The 19,580-nt window shown below is 58.1% G+C and overlaps 1 protein-coding gene across 4 annotated transcripts in view; it reads left to right on the top strand.

Annotated features, from left to right (window-relative positions):
* Window positions 1-18,140, top strand: part of ADCY8 (adenylate cyclase 8) — a 143,596-nt gene extending 125,456 nt beyond the window's left edge. For 2 of the 4 annotated variants that reach the window (XM_016119826.2, XM_016119825.2), the window contains 5 exons: window positions 976-1,134; window positions 8,047-8,193; window positions 13,075-13,167; window positions 14,548-14,662; window positions 17,224-18,140. In XM_016119826.2, the coding sequence (XP_015975312.1) occupies window positions 976-1,134; window positions 8,047-8,193; window positions 13,075-13,167; window positions 14,548-14,662; window positions 17,224-17,711 (1,002 nt within the window). In that variant the 3' untranslated portion in view covers window positions 17,712-18,140. The remainder of the gene's footprint in view (window positions 1-975; window positions 1,135-8,046; window positions 8,194-13,074; window positions 13,168-14,547; window positions 14,663-17,223) is intronic. The other 2 variants (XM_016119822.2, XM_016119823.2) reach the window with 2 other exon arrangements.
* The last annotated feature ends 1,440 nt before the right edge of the window (window positions 18,141-19,580 follow it).

Genomic DNA, 19,580 nt, shown 5'->3' with positions numbered 1-19,580 from the left:
TGCAATATATTGTTCATTTCAACAGTTAAAGACTTTGAAATAACGACGTCCCCGAAGCTGTGATAAGTATGTGAGATTCTTTAGAAACGAAGCTGTCCGCTTCCCAATGCAAAGGGAAGCCGGGACAAGAGGGCACGGATGTGTTTTGAGGGCCTGCCATGAGCCATGTGCTTCATGTACAACTTCCTAAATAATTCCGCTTCCGCTCTCCCTTGGTCACTGGCGTACAGAGGAGACCGAGATGGGTTATGGTGTGGAAGTGGGACCAGGACTCTAAATCCACACAACTCAATCCACAATTTTCCCATTACTACTTCATCCATTTCGTCCTAATCTCCTCATGGTTCAGAGCTCGGACTCTGGGATTGGACCATGGAGTGAAGCCCGAATCCTGGCTTCTCCACTAAACGAGTGTGTGACTTTGCTCAATTTACTTAACCACGTTTGCTTTCATTTTCTCATAAGTGCAATAAGGATCAATCATAACACTTTCCCATTAGAGTTGTGTAGAACGAAAGAAGTGAATATATATATATATATTGCTTAGCATAATGCCCGGCATATAATAAGTGCCATCTCAGTGTCCGCTGGCTTTTATTATTGCAACTTCTTTGTCATGTCACCAAATATTGGTTGAACACCTGCCCCGTCCCAGGCATGTTACTGCATGGTAAGGGTGTAACGTTTAAGGTGAACGGACCCCTTACCTCACAGCATCTACCATCTAGCGGCAGACACAGGTATTATCAGATAAGTTCATACACGGGGATAAAAATAACAGGGGCGGTGATGCTAGGAAGGGGAGGTGCCCAGCCCTGTGAAATCCGAACATCCTCCGACCTCTTGGCGTGAGGAAAATGCCTCCCAGAATGCTCTGCCGAGGCCCGGTTTCCTCTGGGAGGGGTCACGCGTGCGTGCGGAAACCAGTAGCCTGGGACCCACCTGTGTCTTCTCTCTCGCTCGCCTGAACCGCAGCTGGAGTACACGGCCCGCCTGGACTTCCTCTGGCGCGTTCAGGCCAAGGAGGAGATCAACGAGATGAAGGAGCTGAGGGAGCACAACGAGAACATGCTGCGCAACATCCTGCCCAGCCACGTGGCCCGCCACTTCCTGGAGAAGGACCGGGACAACGAGGTACGGCCAGGCCCGTCGGCCGGCACGGCGGGCTGCCGGTGGGGGGCGGGGGGCGCGCTTGGACGCATGGGCCCCGGGCTCTGGGAGCCGCCCGCCGTCCTCCCGCGCCCACACGGGAACGGAGACCACGCCTGCCACGTGGCGCCAGGCCGTGCCGGCTGCCTAACGTTGTGAGCGCACACACAGCCTCCCCGGCCCCGGGTCCCTCGTCTGTCAGAGGGACGTAATGAGACCCCCCGTACAAGGCCGAACTGGAAATTTAAAGTTTTATATGTGTGTGTGCACGTACTTGTAAAATTATATATGTGTATGTGCAACAAATCCGGTTCTGGGTACATCCTCGAGAGAAGTTAAAGCAGAGTCTCACAGAGATACTTGTACAGCCATATTAGCAGCAGCATCGTCACAATGGCCGAGAGACGGCAGCAGCCCGTGTCCACCGGCCGACACATGGATAAACACACGTGGCATGAGCAAAGGGCGGGCTGCTAGCCTTAAAAAGGAGGGGAGCTCCGACACGGGCCGCAACACGGATGGACCCTAAACACGTGCTAAGTGAGAAAAGCCCGTCACGGAAGGGCAAATACTGTACGACCCCACTTACGTGAGCTTCCGAAGAGGTCAGATTCGTAGAGACGTGAAGGAGAGCGGTGGGCGCCGGGGCTGGGCGGGAGGGGGGCGGGCGTCGTGGTCAATGAGCCCAAGATGAAGGGCTGTGGAGGAGGACGGCCGCGATGGCCGCACGGCAGCGTCAGCGCGCCGAGGAGTCCTGGGTGGGGAATGACATGTTATGTGTGTTTTATCACCACTTTAAGAATAATGAAAATACCTGACTATATCCATGTACGTGTGTGTGCGCGTGTGTGTGCACATATATGTAGCTTCTTAGCACATTGCCTACCATGTCGCAGGTGCTCAGAAATGCGTTTACTTGAACGTTTTTCTTATGCTCAGCCTGAAGGGCCACTCGGTGCAGTCGGCCCGGCTGCCAGTGTCGTTTCCTCACTCTGAGTGTGACCTTTGCTTAGCAGTGAGCACCTTGAAGAGACCCGAGTGGCCTGGCCTCCGTTACGTCTCAGGCGTTACCCTGGACACTGCAGTGAATACGAAGACAGTCACGTGCCTCGAGAGCTTCCCAGTCAGATGTGGGTAGGGACCGGGACCGAGGGGTTCTCATCAGTGTAGGAATGCGATACGTTTTCTAACTTTACAAATGGACTCAGTGAGATTCGGAGAGATTCAGAAATTCATCCTGAGTCACGAAGTTACTGGTCGGAGGCGTGGAGTGACTCCTCAGGGAACCCCGCACTGGCAGCCCTGAGTGCAGAGAAGCCTGGGCGAAGGGTCCGGGCACGGACGGCAGGGCCCGGAGCAGCATCGCGCCCTCGGCCATGGGCATTGCCTGGTCGCTGGACTGAATGAATCGCCAGAAGAGGCGGCCCCGTCGCTCCTCAGGGGTCCGTAGTGCCCGGTGGGCCCCGTCGTGCTGGGAACAGCTGTGGACGGCTGACGGGTTGCTGGAGGTGCCTGGCGGGCCCGTGGGCTCAGTGCGCCAGGGGAGAAGTGAGCCACCGAGGGAAGCGTGTTGGACGTGCGCCCGGCGATGCTCTGTGACCCTCCGGACGCGGTGCCGACGGAGCCGATGGCGTGCTCGGAACCGCCCGCCGATCCCGGTGGCAGGGGACCCGCCCCGCGGAGGAAGGAGGGGCGCTTCCGTTGCGGCGAGTGTCCCCCTGAGCCAGTCGCTCGGCATGCGATCCGGAAAGGCTGGCGTTTTACTCCCCTCCCCAGATGAGACAGAGAATCCTGGAAGACAGATCAATTCTTCCACAGGAGGGAGAGAGGTGGGAAGACCGTGGAAAGCTTCCTGGAGAAGTCCTCACTGGAGCTTTGTGCGACGGATGATGAGATGAGCGTGTGCGCAGTGATCCTCGGGGAAATGTTAACGGAGCGCCCGCCGCGTGCCAGGCGCTGGGCCCGCAAGGTGAGGAGCAGCATCACAGGCAGAGGGAACAGGTGCGCCGAGGTGCAGAGGCCAGAGGGCACGGCGTGAACAGGCAGCACGGCGTGGCCGGGACGCAGCAGAAAGCCGGGGTGATGGGGGGACCACCGCGCCGACCAGCGGGCAGACACCGTGTGGCAGTGTGGAGTCAGCCTCGAAGGGGGTTCAGCTGTTCACGGCTGGTTCGAGGGCTGACGTCCAGCCAAGTGCGCGCTTTAGGCTTTGGCCACAAAAGAACAACTTTGAGTGACGCAGAATAGACTTTTCAGGGATCGGAGCCACAGCAAACATCCGACAAGTATTTGCAAGGCCCAGGATGCGCCATGGGCATCGTACTGAAATTACGTGAGGTCCTGGGACACTCGCCGTGAACTACACAGACGAGGGCTCGCCATCGCTCGGCGTATATGCACATGGGGGCGACGAGATAGCAGCCGAGCACAGAAACGCCCCGGGGCGCTGCCCGCCGTGACTGGCGCTCCGACGGGCGGCCGCAGACCAGCTGCTGGGCAGCGACGGGCAAGGGCAGGTGTGGTCAGGGACGCCGCTCAGCGGTGGCTGGTCGGGTGGTTCGCGTATTCGTTTTAGTCTGTGGATTCGATGCCTTCAGGCAGGGGCTGGGCTCACCCCTGTCCTGGCACTCGTGTCACCTGCTGGCCCCATGGAGACGTTTGGGCGTGTAGCCCTTCCCGTAGAGTAGAACCGGGCGAGACCTCCGGGGCGCCTCCCCCATTCAAGCCCCCGCGGAAAGAGCACAGGAAGGGGCAAGGGGGTGAGCGGTTCACTGCTCGCATACTCAGCTCCCGACGAGCGCAGGCCCCCGAGCGTCCCTGGACACGGACCCGGGCGCCACCCGCCCTCTGCAACAGACGGAGCTCTCCGGAAGCAGGTCCCGGCCTGGTTTCCTCAAGGCTCCCTGAGGTCAGGGGCCTCATTGCAAGAGCGTCTCAATGAAGCCAAGGAAGCCGATGTGCGTCAGCTGTGACCGCCCGAGGGGGCGGGGCCACCCTGGAGCCCTCGGAGGAAAAGCCCAGGGAGAAACGAAAAGAAAGCTGCTTTTCGGCCAACACACCACACCAGGGAGGGATTCGGGACCAGCGGGAGGAGCAGGAGTAGACTGGCTTCGTCCTGGAAGGAAGGGAGCCACCCCGAGACGCGGGGACCCCAGGTCATCGGCTGTTCTCCAGGCCGAGCCCCCTGAGCAAAATAGACGTCAGGCTCAGCCTCAGTCACATAAGACATTGTCAGTAAAAGGTCTTGCCCTTTAACTATGTAAAGCGTTCACACTCAGCGAGGCTCAAACACAGAAAGTTTGTACCTCGCCTAGAGAATCTGCACATTACGACAAAACGCCATTTACCGAACACCTTCAGCAAGCCAGGGACTGAGACGGGCAATCGATGAGAATGATCTTTCACTCTGTTCATCACCTTAAGAGAAGAGTTCTGTCGACCCCACGTTACTGAAGAAACTAGGGCTCAGAGAGGCCCACGGCATGCCTCGCTTTATCTAAACTAAGCTACGGCTCAAACTTAGTCCCTCGGATTTCTTCCATCCGTACCACGTGCCTCCGACCATGCTCTACCCGTCTGGGAACTCGGCAAGACTGGCGTGTGCGTGTGTGTGTAGCTGTGTGTGCAGCTGTGTGGCAGGGCTTGCACTGTGTAGGTGTTTGGAGGAAGTCGAGCTACGTGTGTGTAAACACGAATGCACGTGTGGAAGAACGTGGGGTGTGTAGGGGGAGAGAGACCGACCAGGGCAGCACTCGCGGGGCTGGCGGCCGGGGCAGGACGGCCGGCGCCTGCGAGAAGCCGCGGTCTCGCGCGGCCGCCGTGAGACGCAGCTGTGGCGTTGCCCCTCACTGCGGATCTGCACTACGGCGCAGACCCCTGAGGCTCTGGCTGGGGTCCCAGCTTTCAGGGGGCCGCGGCGGTGCTCACAGCTGTGAGCACCAAGGACGTAAGAACAATGACCCCCGTTTCACAGACGAAGAAACCGAGGCTCAGAGAAGTAAAGGGACTCGCCCGGAGTCACACGGCTAGCGAGTAGGGAGCTCGAGACAAACTCCGGTGCGCGTGACTTCCAAGCCACACGGGTTTTCTCTCCTCCGCTTTGCCGTTAGCGCGTGCGTGGGAGAGAAGGGGGAGAAGTGCCGAGTGGCCACTCGAGCCGTCCCAACGCGGAAGGCGGGCGGAGCCGCGCCCCGCGGGGCATCGTCCACACCTGTGCCGGCTGCGTCACCCACGCACAGGTGCTGGCGGCTTCTGCTGCTCTGCGGGGCTTCTGACTGAGAATAGCGCTCAGCGCCCCAGGGCGGGAACTCGCAGAGGGGGCTGGTGGCTGGGCCGTCGGCGTCAGACAGGCTAGCACTGAGTCCCCGGAAACCTGCTCGGCGTGGCGGTGGCTTCCCCGGGAGCTGCTACACGACACCAACGAGGGCAGCCGTCTCAGGCGCTGGCCAGTTTGTGTGACACGAATGCCACCTGCGCCACTAGCCAGCTGTGCGGCCGAGGGCGGCGTTCCCGACCGCCCCGAGTCCACCTCCTCGCCCAGGTAATGGGGAGGTAGCACGGGCCGCGTGGAGCGGAGGAGGAGCTGACGGGTGGGCGGACGCACGCAGGGCCCACGTGCAGGCGGGGAGCCTGGGCATGGCGGCTGTCCGGCTCCATGGGGCACCCCGGGCTGGCCACGGGGGCGGAGAAAGCTTACTCACCGTACACACACGCAGGTCTCAGCGGAAACAAGACAGACGGAGGTACGATGACTGGTGTCCCCAACCACACCCGCCACTCCTGTGGGAAGAACGGGGTAGGGGATGGAAAGAGGCGGGGGCTCCCCTCCTAGCCCTGCCCCGGAGCCTGGGACGTGTCACAGGACGTTCTTTGTTCAGGGCGTCGAGGCAGGAATGTGGGAAGAGAGAGGGGGATGGCCCCGCAGACCCAGCCCTGTGACCGTGGCCAAGTGAGGCAAACTCTCTGCTCAGGTCGCTCGGCTGCCGGAGCGGACACGGACTCCCGCTCTGCCTCACCCGGGTTTCCCTGGGGTGCTTGGCACGATGCTGCCCTTTCGTCCCTGTGCACAGGGTCGGCGGTGGCTGTGTTTTCTCCTGGTGGCATAGCCCCTGTCAAGCTGCCGTGACTCCAGCTGGTCCTGGAAACTGCTTTGCTCATCGTCCCCTCGGCCCCGGGGTGGTGACAGCCTCCCCACGAGGCTTGACCATCCCTCGTCATGTCTGGTGCTTCAGTTAGACCCAGCAGAGAGGTGGGCACGTTCCAATCAGGCTCGAGGAGAGTTCATTCACAAAGGGCTTCATTAGGAAGCTGGGGGCAGAGTGTAGGGGACCCTAAGTCCCTCAGGAGCCCAGGGCTAGCCCAGGGGAGTTGCCACCCCCCGCCCCAGGGGGATAAGAAGAGCCCAAGGGGGTGAGTTGGCAGTGGAGCCAGGACAGCAGTGGCCGCGAGAGGAGCTGCGAATTTCTGCGGAAGGACAGAGCCAGCCTCAGATGACCCCAAGAAGGGGGACCAAAGGAACAAGTATTCTGACCTCAGCCTCCTTCCCCCTTTTCTGATCTCCTACCCAGCACCCCACATTGGCGACTCTCGACAATGGTGCCAGAGGGCATGCGAGGTCATTGATGCAGCCCAGGGAAGTCATCCCCCCCGACCCCGCGAGGACGCAGGGAGATGGGGCGAGGGGGTTAGCGGGGCACCCAGAAGCGCTCCAGCCACCTGCCCACACCGTGAGAGACAGCGCGTCGTTCAGCGAGCTCCAATCAGCCCCTTCGCGTGCGCCATCTGTTTCTTGCTATTTTGGGCTCAAAGAACACAAAAACCCTGTCAACTAGAAAGGAGTCGATGAAAACAGAGCTATTATTGTCTCATCGTCAGCCTCCTCTGCTCGGACGTGCAGGTGTGGGTGTTGCAGAGGACTCTGAGCACTTGCTCCCCGCCCGTGCCGAGGTGAAGACCTTGGCCTGCTCTTTGCCCGGGGGAATACACCCCTGTCCTTTACCTGCCCGGGCTCGGCTGGCTCCAGGTCCTGTGTGTCCTACATGATGTGAGGCCACCTCTCCGTGGGGAGAAACAGGGTCTGAGAACTGTTGCCTGTTCCAGGATCCTTCTGTGACATTCAGGTCTCCGCTCCAGTGTCACCTCCTTGGGGCACCTTCCGTGACCCCCGACTGTAAATGCCACATGCTCTCGTTCCTTATTTGGCTTCTTCCAGTCTAGTAGCGTATAACTGCTGGACACTAAGTTGTGTAGTTATTCACTTTAATGTCCGTCTTCCCACGAAGACACACGCTTCACGTCAGCAAGGGCTTCGTCTTCTCTGATCACCGTTTGAACCCCAAGATCTAGAGTCATATCTGACACGTGGCTGGCTCTCGATGAACACTCTGCAGGGGTGCGCAGAGTGGGGAAGGCTCTGGGGGTCTCCTGAGCCCGCTCTTCTGCGACTGCAGTGTGACGGTTCAGAGCCCGTGTAGGACATGCCTTACATCGCAGGCGTCCGGGCTGCGCTCGCTGCATGGCGCGGCTGCGCTGCGGCGGATGGGGTGGCGGCGGCGGCCTCGCGGAGTCCGCACGGTGAGGAGGAGGCGCGCGTTGAGTCGGCAGCGCCGGTGGCAAGGGCTGCAGTGCGGAGCCGCTGAGGAGCCACCACAGCTCCGAGCCCCGGCCCCCGACGCCCCCGTGAGACTGGGAGGGTGTGTGGAGGTCGTGGTATCTAAGTGAAGGCGGTCGGAACTCTGGGCCCAGCTGAGGCTGGAGACCATGAATTTTGCACGGCCGCGGTCCACACGGTGGTGATGCCGTGGTTTCGGTGTCGATGGGATGGCATGGGATTGAGCACCATGGCACAGCCTCCCCTCTGACGACTGACCCTGGCTCTCTGTGTGTCTCTCTGTCCAGGAGCTGTATTCTCAGTCCTACGATGCTGTCGGGGTGATGTTCGCCTCCATCCCGGGGTTCGCGGACTTCTACTCTCAGACCGAGATGAACAACCAGGGAGTGGAATGCCTGCGCCTTCTGAACGAGATCATCGCTGACTTCGATGAGGTGAGCCGCGGCCTCGGACATTTGCAGTCGCAAGTGGCCGTCATCACTGTCACAGTGTTATGTTACCCTTTGAAGCAATGATCATTTTTTGCGTTGGCAGAACTCCAGGCTGCATTATAGTCACAAACATGCATTATCCACTCTAATGGTCACAATTATTGCATGAGGTAAATGCTACGGTTTCTCCCTTGGGGAGATCAAGAACATGCCCAGAAAGCATTTCTGCTCCAGCCTCCGTGAGTCTAAAGAACATGTAACATCGGGGGCGGGGGAATAGTCACGTTGTGCTTAAATTATATTAATAGGCTTGGCAGGAGGGGGCCTTGTCCCTCCCATCCTCCAGCTCGAAGTAAGGTGCCAGTGCCCATCCACGGGCCTCAGGCTGAGGGGGGAGGCAAGCGATCAACTGAGAGAATGCTGAAGAAGCCATGCCACGATGCGGGTTCAGCCTCTGCCTGACCCCCGCGCCCCAGGGGCCCCAGGAGTGTGAGTGGTACCACAGAATTGTTTCCCATTGAGGCAGGGGGGTCCAGGCTTCAGCGCTGGTCAGCCATTGGCTGCGGGCTGGCCTGGTAGAGGTGCATAACCTCCCAGTATCTTGCCCATCGACCCAACCAAGGCAGCTCTCCATAAAGGCGTGCCGCAGAGCACTGTCGGCAGCCCCCCCGTGGCACGCTGGAGGCTGGCCCCACTCGGCAGGCCTGGGCGGGGCACCCACAGCAACCACTGCGTCACCTGGACAGCATCCTCTGTCTCGGTCCCCACGTTCCAGCCGGCTACGGAGCCCTGTGGATTCCTCTTCTTAGCAGATCTCAGATCCATTGCTTGCTCACCAGCAGAGCTGCCCTGGTCTTGCTCCAGGCCACACGGCTTCTCGCCTGGACCACGGAAATTGTCTCCTAACTGCTCTGCCCCCTACATCTCTCCATCAGCAGCCGCCAAAAGGAGGCTTTGGAAACCCAGAACGTTTCCGTGGCTCCCCCTTGCTGGCCCCTCACGTGGTCACCTGAGGCCTTGCACTTACTGTCCTGTGCTCTCTCCAGCCTTACTGCCCACTGCAGGCCACCTGACCCACTGCCCAGCACCATCCAGCTGCTCACGAGCCAGCGGGCCCACGTGGCTCTTCCGTACACTGCTCTTTCTGCCCAGAAATCACGCGATCGTCACTATATCCCATCCCTTCTCTCTTGACTCCATGACCCGCAGAAAACCTAATAATCACTTAACAGTGAATTCAAACATCATCTCTGCTTGCGAAGCCTCTTCCGATCCCCCACTAGCCAGGCAGATGTCACTCCCTTTTCAATGAAAAACACATACTCTGAAACTCCTTCCGTCACAGAGCCCGAAGCCCTTCAGGGTGCAGTCTGCCTCCCCGGCTTTGTTCTGGGGCAGAGAGACACCCATCGAATTCATCTCCATAGGCGTTTATCACGCGTCGCCATTTTCAGCAATTCGCATTTAGTTTCGATTTGTTCCTCAGGCCAAACCCGCAGGGTCGGAATCATCAGCCCTCATTTCATAAATAAGCAAAACTGAGACGCAGAAACCCCGACGGTGCCCAGGCCTTACCGCCACTAGGTGGCGCTGCCAAGATGTGAACCCAGCTCTGCCCTGCTGTTCTGGCTGTCGATCATCCGAGCGCGCTGTTTCTCACTTGAGTGGCTTTTCGTGGTGCTGGGTTTGTAGTCATAAACTCAACGGTGGCCACTCTCATTGTCCTAGAGATGAGGGTGGGAGCCAAGGTAAATGAGACGCAATCGCATGTCTCCCGTGGCTTCACGGGCCAGAGGTAGAGTGACTCTGAGTTGCCTTCACACGAGGAGTCGGGGGAGGTGTGCTCATGCAGAGGGCCTCGTGGTATGGGGCGTGAGGGCAACTCTCATCCTCCACACCAGGCCGTAAGCTCGTGAAGATAGAACGTGTGCTCCTATGTACCCTGGGAAGTCCCCAGGGCCCGGCGTCGTCCCGAGAACACAAGAGGCACCCATAGCAGCTGCCGCATTAATTATGTAATGAGAGACACGAACCAGCTGGCAAATACTACGGTGAAGATGGACTGGTGCAGTCCAGAAATACTTCCAGATGAGGAAGTAAAAATAGCTCTTCTAAACATCATCTGACTAAAGGTTGAGACATTGGGCTCCATTTTATTTTAAACCCTACAGCGCTCCATCTCCCGAAAGTGCTCACCAACACGTTTTTAAATCGTGATAAACAAATTGGGACTACACACGCACCTTGGCGCCCCAAATTGAAAAAACCCCGTGGTCGAGATGGGTGTTTGCAGAGGGCAGTTGGATTGGCTAAAGAGCCGTCCAGAAGGCTGTCATCTTTAGAACCCCCTGTTAGAGGAGAAGGAGGGGGTGGGGGAGGAGAAGGAGGAGATGAGGGAGAAGGGAGAGGGCAGAGGAAGAGGAAGAGCGGGGAGAGCGTTGACAACGAGGAGAAAGAAGCCCCCGGCTCGCCAGCCCCAGGCACCGTCCGCGTTCCTTGGGTGGCCCAGACGCGCCTCGGTCTCTGGCTTCTGCCCCGGCCAGGCTCCGGCCAGGCGCCCTGGTGCTCACGTTGACAGCGCTGCTGCTCTCCATGCAGACACAGTTACCACTGGAACCTGCGAGCATGTGAGATGCCGCCGTGGCTCGGAGGACGCAGAACGTCGCGCGGAGCTCGCGTGTTCGGGCTGGGTTCGCTGTGCTTGCCGTCAGCCCCCGCCCCACAGCCCCTGCCCCAGCGAAGGCAGAAGAGTCCCCTCAATGCCCCCTGCAGACTGCGGAATTAATAAAGGGCCCGATCGGAGCCCATCGTGCCCCAGATGCTTTTAGCTGGATGGGAGATAAATTTGCTGCACGGATATTAAATGAAATAACCAAGACTCTTGCTGCCTCTTGATCAGCTTTGCCTGGGCCTGAAATTGGCACTCGGCCAAGCAGTTCTGCCAGGAGGGTGGAGGGACGAGCTCCTCCCCACAGGAAGGGGGGAAATGGAGCTGTAACAAGGCCGAGGGAGGGAGGTGGGCAACCAGAGGCTCGCCAAGATCTCTGAGCTAAAATATTAACAGCCAAAGGGCCGCTCAGAAACCAGCCGGCTGGAGGCGTCTGAGGGCACACGTCAGACGTGATCCCAGCTGTGGCCGTGCAGGCTGCTGCCACCACTTCCTGCCCTGGTCCCGGGGTGCAGACTCTCAGCCAGGACAGAGCAGTGGCTTCCCTTTAGCTCAAGAAACCAGAGTCATGGACAAAGGCTGCCTCAGCTGTGAGTCAAGGTGCACATGCGCACAACGAGCCACAGAAGCACCTGCCACGTTTTTTCTGTTTCCCAGAAGAGTTTCTCTCAGGCTGGAATTTTCCTAGTTTTCTTAGCTCCTGCTTAGCGTTGAGATGGTGCCTGGAGCAATGTCGCCTACAGACCCCTGCTTCTTCTCCGTCTGACCCATCTGTCTGCTCCTCCCACCGCCATGGCATGAGCCTCTAAAGACAGTACAATCTTAATGGGAAGCAAAAAGCTGGAGAACCAGAAGTTGCATCCAAACACCTGCCAACAAGGGGAGATAAGACGCCAGAATTCAGACCCAGGAGCAGGAGGTTTGAGTTTTGAACTTGGCTCCTGGGCACAGGGCCAGCTTCACAGAGGTGTGACCTGTGCCGTGGAGGTCATGGGACAGAGACAGAATCTGGATGTCTTTGGAAATGGAGCTAAGGAGCTTCTGACAGATTAGCTGTGGGTTGTGAAGTTTTTATCCAGAACAATGGGAAAAATGGAGACACCGTTAATGAAGACGGCGGGTGGGCGGAGGGACCGGGCACAGGTGTGGGAATGGCACCTGGAGACGCCGGCTGGACCCACGGAGGGGATGTGACTTAGCGCCGGTGTGGCCGAGTCTGAGGGTCAAGGAGGACACGGACGCCAGAGTCTTCAGCAAAGAGATTGTGTTGAAAGCCGTGAGATTCGGTGAGGTCTCAAGGGAGAGTTTAGATGGACCCTGACAGCATCTGGCCCGGGTGACTCACCTCGGGACACCTCTCTCCCCACTTGACATCGGCCCCAGTGGCTTTATTTCCACTCCGCCGGCCCCTCTCCACCATCTCCTTCGCCGATTTCCTCTCGCCTTCCTTACCAAACAGCGTAGGTGGCCTCAGGGGCGGGACGGTCAGCAAGACCCCACCCGGGTGGCATTTCAGGCAACATCTGAAGGAGGTGAGGAATGAGCCGTGCAGTCTCCCCCTGAGGGAGGGCGACCCCGTGAGGGGGAACGGCACGTGCCAAGGTCCTGAGGCAGCAGCAGCCTGGCTCATTAGGGTCGGCAAGGAGGTCAGGGCAGCTAGAGCAGAGTGAGCGAAGGGGACAGAGCTCGGCAGGACTGCAGGTCACAGCAAAGACTCTGGCCTTGACTCCTGGTGGGGCGGGAAGCCACACAAGGGTTTTGCGCAGAGCCGGGACGTGGCCTGACTTACGTTTGAATGGGGTCCCTCCGGCTGCCACGCTGGGTGCGTGCCGTAGGGCAGGGCAGGTAGGGGACTGCAGTATAGCGACCGCGTGTAAGCTGGCGGTGGCTGAGACCAGATTCCAAATACATGTGTAAAGCAAAGCACAAAAGATTTGGGGGACATTTATGATTTCTTCTGTAAACTGGCAAGGCGCCTGTGTTTATTTCAAGGGTTCATAGAAACAGACGTCCATCCTGGTGCCCGGCACCCAGCAGGTGCTCGGTAAATACGTGTCGACTCTCCGAATGCTTGATTTTCACAAGAACAGTGGCTACCTCAGGGCTGCGGACCCGGCCAGAGGTCATCGTCGCGGTGAGCCGGGGGCCTGCTCTCTGGAGCCCCGGGCAGCTGGAGGGACACTCGGGACTAACACCGTTGCCCGGATTTCTTTCAGCTGCTCGGCGAAGACCGGTTTCAAGACATCGAGAAGATCAAGACCATCGGCAGCACCTACATGGCCGTGTCGGGCCTGTCACCTGAAAAACAGGTAAAGGAACTCTTTGGACTCAGCCTAGGGCTGGGGCCCGCCGATGGGCAGTCGCCGAAGGCGGCGAGGCCACCGTCACCAGGAGGCTTGGGGAGAGGCAGGGAGGAAATCCGATGAACCAGATGTCCTGTGTGTGGGACGCGTCTGCCTCCTGGGGCGAGCAGCGTCTGCTGGATGGAACGCTGCTTCTCCACGACCGAGGCCCCCCTGGGCCCCGTGCCGAACCTCGCTGGTCACCGGACGAACAAAACCAGGGCCCAGAAGTGCCCCGATCGTGGCTCAGTCGTGGGCGTTACGAAACCCGACCCTGGCCCGTTTGCTTATTCTCCCTTTCGTTTTCTCCCCCACAAGTATCAGGTGATAATCATAATGGCCCCTGCCCTTTGGAGCATCGAGCGTGTGCCAGGCGCTGATGTTAAGTGGGGGGCGCCGCCATCCGCCTTCCGGGGTTGGCGGGTGAGTCCCCTGAGCTGATGCCGTGCTCCCCGCGCTAAGCCTTGCACCTAGTAGGTCCTCAGTCAGTGTTACGTGAATGTGAGGCTGAGTTACTGGGAGGAAGGGACCTCACCCTTTTTCTCATCCTGCCTTTGTTTCCTCTCCAACTAAAAAAACCTAGAACTGTCATAGGATTAACTACCCGGCGGGAGCCCCACGCTAGATGCTAGCACTTGGGTGTGTGTGCATGGCGCTCTGCAGCCTGCGGCCGGCTCTAGCCAGCACCTGTTTACGTGAATCAAATTGTAGTGGAAACAGCCACACCCACTCACTCCCACTTTGTCTGGGGCCCGGTCAGAGCTCTAATAACTGGGCTCACTAGCGGTGACCAAAGCCACGGGTCCCACGAAGCCGGCAGTAGTCGCCGTCTGGCCTTTTACTGGAACTCTTCGCCAGCCTCTGCCCCACAGGGCACTGAGTTCCGCCACACACAGCCTCGTTCAGGCCCCCCCCCAGGCCAGCAGGGCAGTGTGCTCGTCCCCATTTTACAGGTGACAGGTGAGGAAGCCGAGATTTGGAGGGGCAGAGGCTGCTCCGCGCTGCACCCAGGCTTTTCGTGAGCAAATGTATGTGTGAGACCTGCCTTAGACACTGAGCACGCACACGTAAACACACACACACACACACACACACACACCCATGAGCATGCTCAGGAATTCAGGATAGACGAGGGCAGGTGTGGAGAAAGGGCAGTGACGAGCCACACACATTCCGCTCTCCGAAGAAACGTCCCGTTGCCCATGTTCCTGACACCGGTGACTCGAGCGTGCGTGGGCTCACACACCTGGTCAGTTCCTTCTAAGGGATGCGCGGGTGGGGTCCGGACGTAGAGCAGGCCCCTCCCACGGCCACAGCGAATGACTTCCCCTCTCCCGTCTGCCGCAGCAATGTGAAGACAAGTGGGGACACTTGTGTGCCCTGGCCGACTTCTCTCTCGCGCTGACCGAGAGCATACAGGAGATCAACAAGCATTCGTTCAACAACTTCGAACTCCGGATCGGTGAGTGGCAGCTGGCGGGGTGGCAGGTGGGGTCCTCTCAGAGCTGGCCGGCCTCACACCCTCAGCCCTCCCGAGCCCAGGGCACCAAGCCAGGGAAGCTTTCTCCTACAAAACGCAGCTGGCTTCACGTGACCTTGCAAGGGACAGGGACAGGGCCAGCTCAGGCCTCTCTGGCTTCCTCTCACTCAAGATGCCGGAAGTCAGGGAGGGATGCTGGCCGTGTGCAAACACTAGACCACAGCCACCGGTCTCTCCGCCTGCTTGTCCAGTGTCCCACCTGTAAGGCAAAAGCAGATTCTGCTCCTGAGGATGTCAGATAGTGCCCAGCCACCCAGCCCGCCAGCCTCCCAGCTCGCCCTTCCTCTGCATTTAGACACGCCTTGTGCAGGGTGACAACACAATGAGTCATGTCAACGTGGATGGTTTCCGGTACGATTTACACGACTTGCCAATTCCTTTAGCGTCTCTGCTGAGCCTCGAGGCCCTCCTGACCCAGTCTGGAGGCCCCTGCTCCAGCCTGCATCCTCGGGTCCTCGGCGGGTGCGCCCAGGCCCAGAGAAGCGGAGTAACTAGCCCAAGATCACACAGCCAAGAGGCCACCCCAGCAGCAGCTTCAGGGTTTCCTGACTGGGACCGGTGACATTCTGGCTGCCAGGGGACAATCTAAAGCAACTTTTGCTGCAGTCCTCATAGTTTAAATATCCTCTGGCCAGTGTGCCATTTTATTTAATTTGATTCTTCCTTAGCATCTTTAGAGAGGGGAAAAAAAGGTCAAGAAATACCAATATTGACTTGTCAGATCTAAGGAACGCCATGCACTTTTTTCACTGAACTCAGAGGAGTTCTATGTTACGTTTTTGATCTATGGAGGCGGGATTCAGGGCTCGTTCCCGCATCTCACATTGACTCTGTGTGTGCTTTCTGAAATCACTGAGTCCACATCCAAACCAGCAATAAAAGCAGGACTCTAACCCGGAGCAAGGGGGCATTCTGCGTAAGGTCAGGATGCTGCTGGGGCCAGGACCAAGCCGCAGGGCGATACGTCACACTGCTGGCCTGCTTCAGGGATCAGGAAATTTTTTTCCTGACTGGATCGGCCACCTGTGTTGTGGGTCTGCTGTAACCAGCTTTGTGACTTTGGGCAAGCCATTTAAGCCCCCGAGTGCCTGTCTCCTAGCTCACCTGCCTACCGCATAGTGATAACACGAGAAGCAAATGCAATACTGGCTGTAAAAGTCCTCTGTGGAGTTTAAAGCGTTAGCCAGCCTCGTTATTCTGGCGCATTCTGCAAGGTCTACTTCTCAGACTTCAGTCAGTTCTATCTGAGATACGCAGACATGACTGGGAGCATCTTGCTCTTCCCACTGCCTAGGATGACCTCAGCCCAATACCTGCGTGGCCTGCACATCACTTTTCTTTAGAGTGTTGCTCAGAAAGGCTTTCCTAACGGCTCCGCTGCAAAACGCACCCATTCCCGTATTTCTCTGTCCCTTTAACCCGATTTACTTTCCTGCGTAGCCTTTATCGTTCATTGATATTATGCTTTTATTAGTTCCTAGCTCTCCCCAGGGCCCAGAACAGCACTGGCACACGGCAGGTGCCTGGTCAGTGTTTGTGGAGTGGACGAGGAACTCTCTTCGGGAGAGACGTGCGTGCCCCTGACACGTTCGTTGAAACGCTTTCGTTCCTGGAAGCGGAGTGTATGCTTCATAAGGGCGGAGGCGCTGAGACTGTCTGAGAGAGCATTTCCCAAATAAACTCTGGGAATGGGAGGAAACAATAGTCCACGCCGAGAGAAAGGCAGAGACGACCACTCGGCGGGGAACCGGCCGCGGGTTAGGGCGCTCCGGCCGTCCAGTATGGGTGCAGCACAAGGGTGAGGGACGGGGCGACGACGAGGGAGGCGCCGGTGGGGTCGGAACCTGCCCCGGGGGCGCCGGACTGTGGCCAGGGAGTGTGGGCTTCGTGCCGTGGGCAAGGGGAGCCGTGGCAGGTGTCGCGGTGGCTCGTGACTGGATCAGATGTGCATCGGGGGCCCCGCCGCTCCAGCAGCGGTGTCGATGACGGGCTGCAGGAGGACACGGGGGCCAGGGAGGCCCATCGGGGGGCTGCCGCTGTGGCCCGAGGCAGTGACGCTCGGGCCTCGGACTAAACCAGAAGGGGACAGGTGGGCCCAGGCTCTCAGGTACTGGAGGCACGGAGGCGGGAGGAGGCCCCAGCCTCCCGACTCCTGGTCCAGCGCTCCGTCCAGCGCTGTGTCCGTCCCGCGGGCTGAGATGAGTCCGCGTCCGCCTGGGGGTAACGACTGCTCCCTCTCGCGCGCTGGCTCACTGGTCATCAGGTACATGCCAGCAGCTTCGCTTACATGATCTCATTTCATCTTCCTCTCACTACCTCCACTTTACAGGCGGGAAAAACGAGGTCCCAGGTCACGTATCTCATAAGCGATGGAGGTGGGGGGACCCTGAGGCTCACGCACGGAGGCCACACCTCTGACGGTCACCGCGCAGGCGGCAGACGCCCCTCGCCTCTCACCTGTTGCTCCTTTGGTTTGCCCACAGGCATCAGCCACGGCTCCGTGGTGGCCGGCGTCATCGGCGCTAAGAAACCGCAGTACGACATCTGGGGCAAAACCGTGAACCTGGCCAGTCGGATGGACAGCACGGGGGTCAGCGGCAGGATCCAGGTCCCAGAGGAGACCTACGCCATCCTGAAGGACCAGGGCTTTGCCTTTGACTACCGAGGGGAGATCTACGTGAAGGGCATCAGCGAGCAGGAAGGCAAGATCAAAACATACTTTCTCCTGGGCAGGGTCCAGCCCAACCCGTTCATCCTGCCCCCGAGAAGGGTGCCCGGGCAGTACTCCTTGGCCGCCGTCGTCCTGGGCCTCGTCCAGTCCCTCAACAGGCAGAGGCAGAAGCAGCTGCTCAGCGAGAACAACAGCACGGGCATCATCAAGGGCCATTACAACCGGCGGACTTTGCTCACCCCCAGCGGGCCGGAGCCTGGCGCCCAGGCCGAGGGCGCCGACAAGTCCGATTTGCCATAAGAGCATTTTCTTTGTGTTTCCTTTTTTTGTATTTCTTTTATATATAAAATAAATATACTAATAAAAAGGTTTAATTTTTTTTAGAACGAGGATGGTTTCATTGGTCTTTGGATGCACTAGATCGAAGACACGATGTGAGTTTCTCTTCAGTCACAAACACGTATTGATCACCTCTCACGTGCAAGGCTCATTGGGAAGCGAAAATCTGACCTAATCCTTAACCCTGAGAGGTCCGGGACAGAGTGTGAAGGTAGGACATGTAAACAGAGACTCGATACGATGGGAGGATCAAAGCAACTGTCACTTATCGAGTGCTCACTGCGCTCCAGGCCCAACGCCAGACACTTTCCGTAGTGACCCCATGTAACCCCCACAGTACCTTGTTCGTTCACCCAGCCAGGTCGTGCCGAGCAGCACCTGCAATGAATGCACCTGAGCCATCCTAGACTCCAGAGAAACCCTGGAGTTAATCACAGAGTTAACGTTCAGGGTAGGGGCTTGATGGGTAACATTCCTATAAACCAATGCATAAATAGTCTACTCTGAGGTAGGTCAGCACCCTGACCTCTGACCCTTCATCCCAATTGCCCTACTTAAAGAAACTAAGTAGGGCAATTGGGATGAAGGGTCAGAGGTCAGGGTGCTGATTAAACTGGAGGAACCAGAGAAGGCTTCTGGGACCCACGGTGCTACAGTGTAGCCCTAAATGGTGACAAAGGGGCAACCCAGAGGACCCGGGAGAAGACAGGCCCACGCAGAAGAGTCAGCAAGTGCAGAGGCCCTGCAGTGGGACCGGCCTACCTGACGTGTTGCAGGAACAGTGAGAAAGTCACCGGGCGGGAAGCTACACCATTTCCTGGAATTCTGTGTCCTCTACGGCCACGACGGTGACTATAGGAAAATCTCATCCAGGTGAGGAACCTCAGAAGATTGAAGGGTTATCCCAACGTCATCGAGTCGGTTGTGGAAGTGGTCAATAAAAGCTGCTGCTCTTAACAAACAGCTCCCACTCTTACTGGCTGAAACAAGGAGAGGTTTGCCTCCCAGTCACGCGGAATTGGATGGTGGCAGGGAGCCGTCCACGCGGTGATCTGAGGACTTAACCTCCTTCTGTGTAGGACTGCGAGTCCGCTGCTGGACGCTCTTCCCAGCCCAGCTGAAGAGAAGAGAGGGGCAGGAGGAAGGACCTGCGGCCATCGAGACAGCCTGGGGCCACCTGCCGCGGTCCCCGACAGCCTCTTCCTCCCCCCCAGTCAGGGGAGGGGTGACAGACAATGGCTGTGCACTGCAGTTCAGAACGTTTGGACATACCGGGCTGAGGTACGAGCGGCTTCTCCAGATGCTGGAATCTGCTCTCTGCCACTGCGTCCCTCAGATTCTTCAGCTGCCACAGAAGCCGTCGCGATCTGGAATGTCGAAGTTTTCAGGTTTGAGACATAGACTATAAACCTAGAATTCTTGAGGTGGGGCTCAATAATTAACCTGTTGATAATGTAACGATTCATGAATATTCACAGGAAGTAGCAAAACTCAACTCTGTAAAGAGGACTCATTTCGGGTCATGTGTCGCCCCCAAATTAGTTATAAAATAAATTTCAGCTTTTAGAGCCTTCGGAATTTGGAGTGTAGCTACGGGGTCGTCGGCCCGCAGCACCTCACAAGGCTGTGGGGAGGGCGACAGCAGCTCCGCATCTGGTCACCAGCCAGCGCGGCTGTCCGCTCTCGGTGGTTATCACCCGACCTGGCGACCTCATCGACATAGTGGGCACTGCAATTTTTCTTCGTCTGGAAATCGTGTGTACTTATCTGTATTTGCAAAATTTTCTGTAAGAAGTATGTGTTGCGTTAATAATGAAAAAAAAAAAACAA

The sequence above is a fragment of the Rousettus aegyptiacus genome, unplaced genomic scaffold (assembly GCF_014176215.1).
Source record: "Rousettus aegyptiacus isolate mRouAeg1 unplaced genomic scaffold, mRouAeg1.p scaffold_m13_p_15, whole genome shotgun sequence".
Taxonomy (NCBI): Eukaryota; Metazoa; Chordata; class Mammalia; order Chiroptera; family Pteropodidae; genus Rousettus; species Rousettus aegyptiacus.
This window is presented reverse-complemented; position numbering and strand designations above follow the sequence as displayed.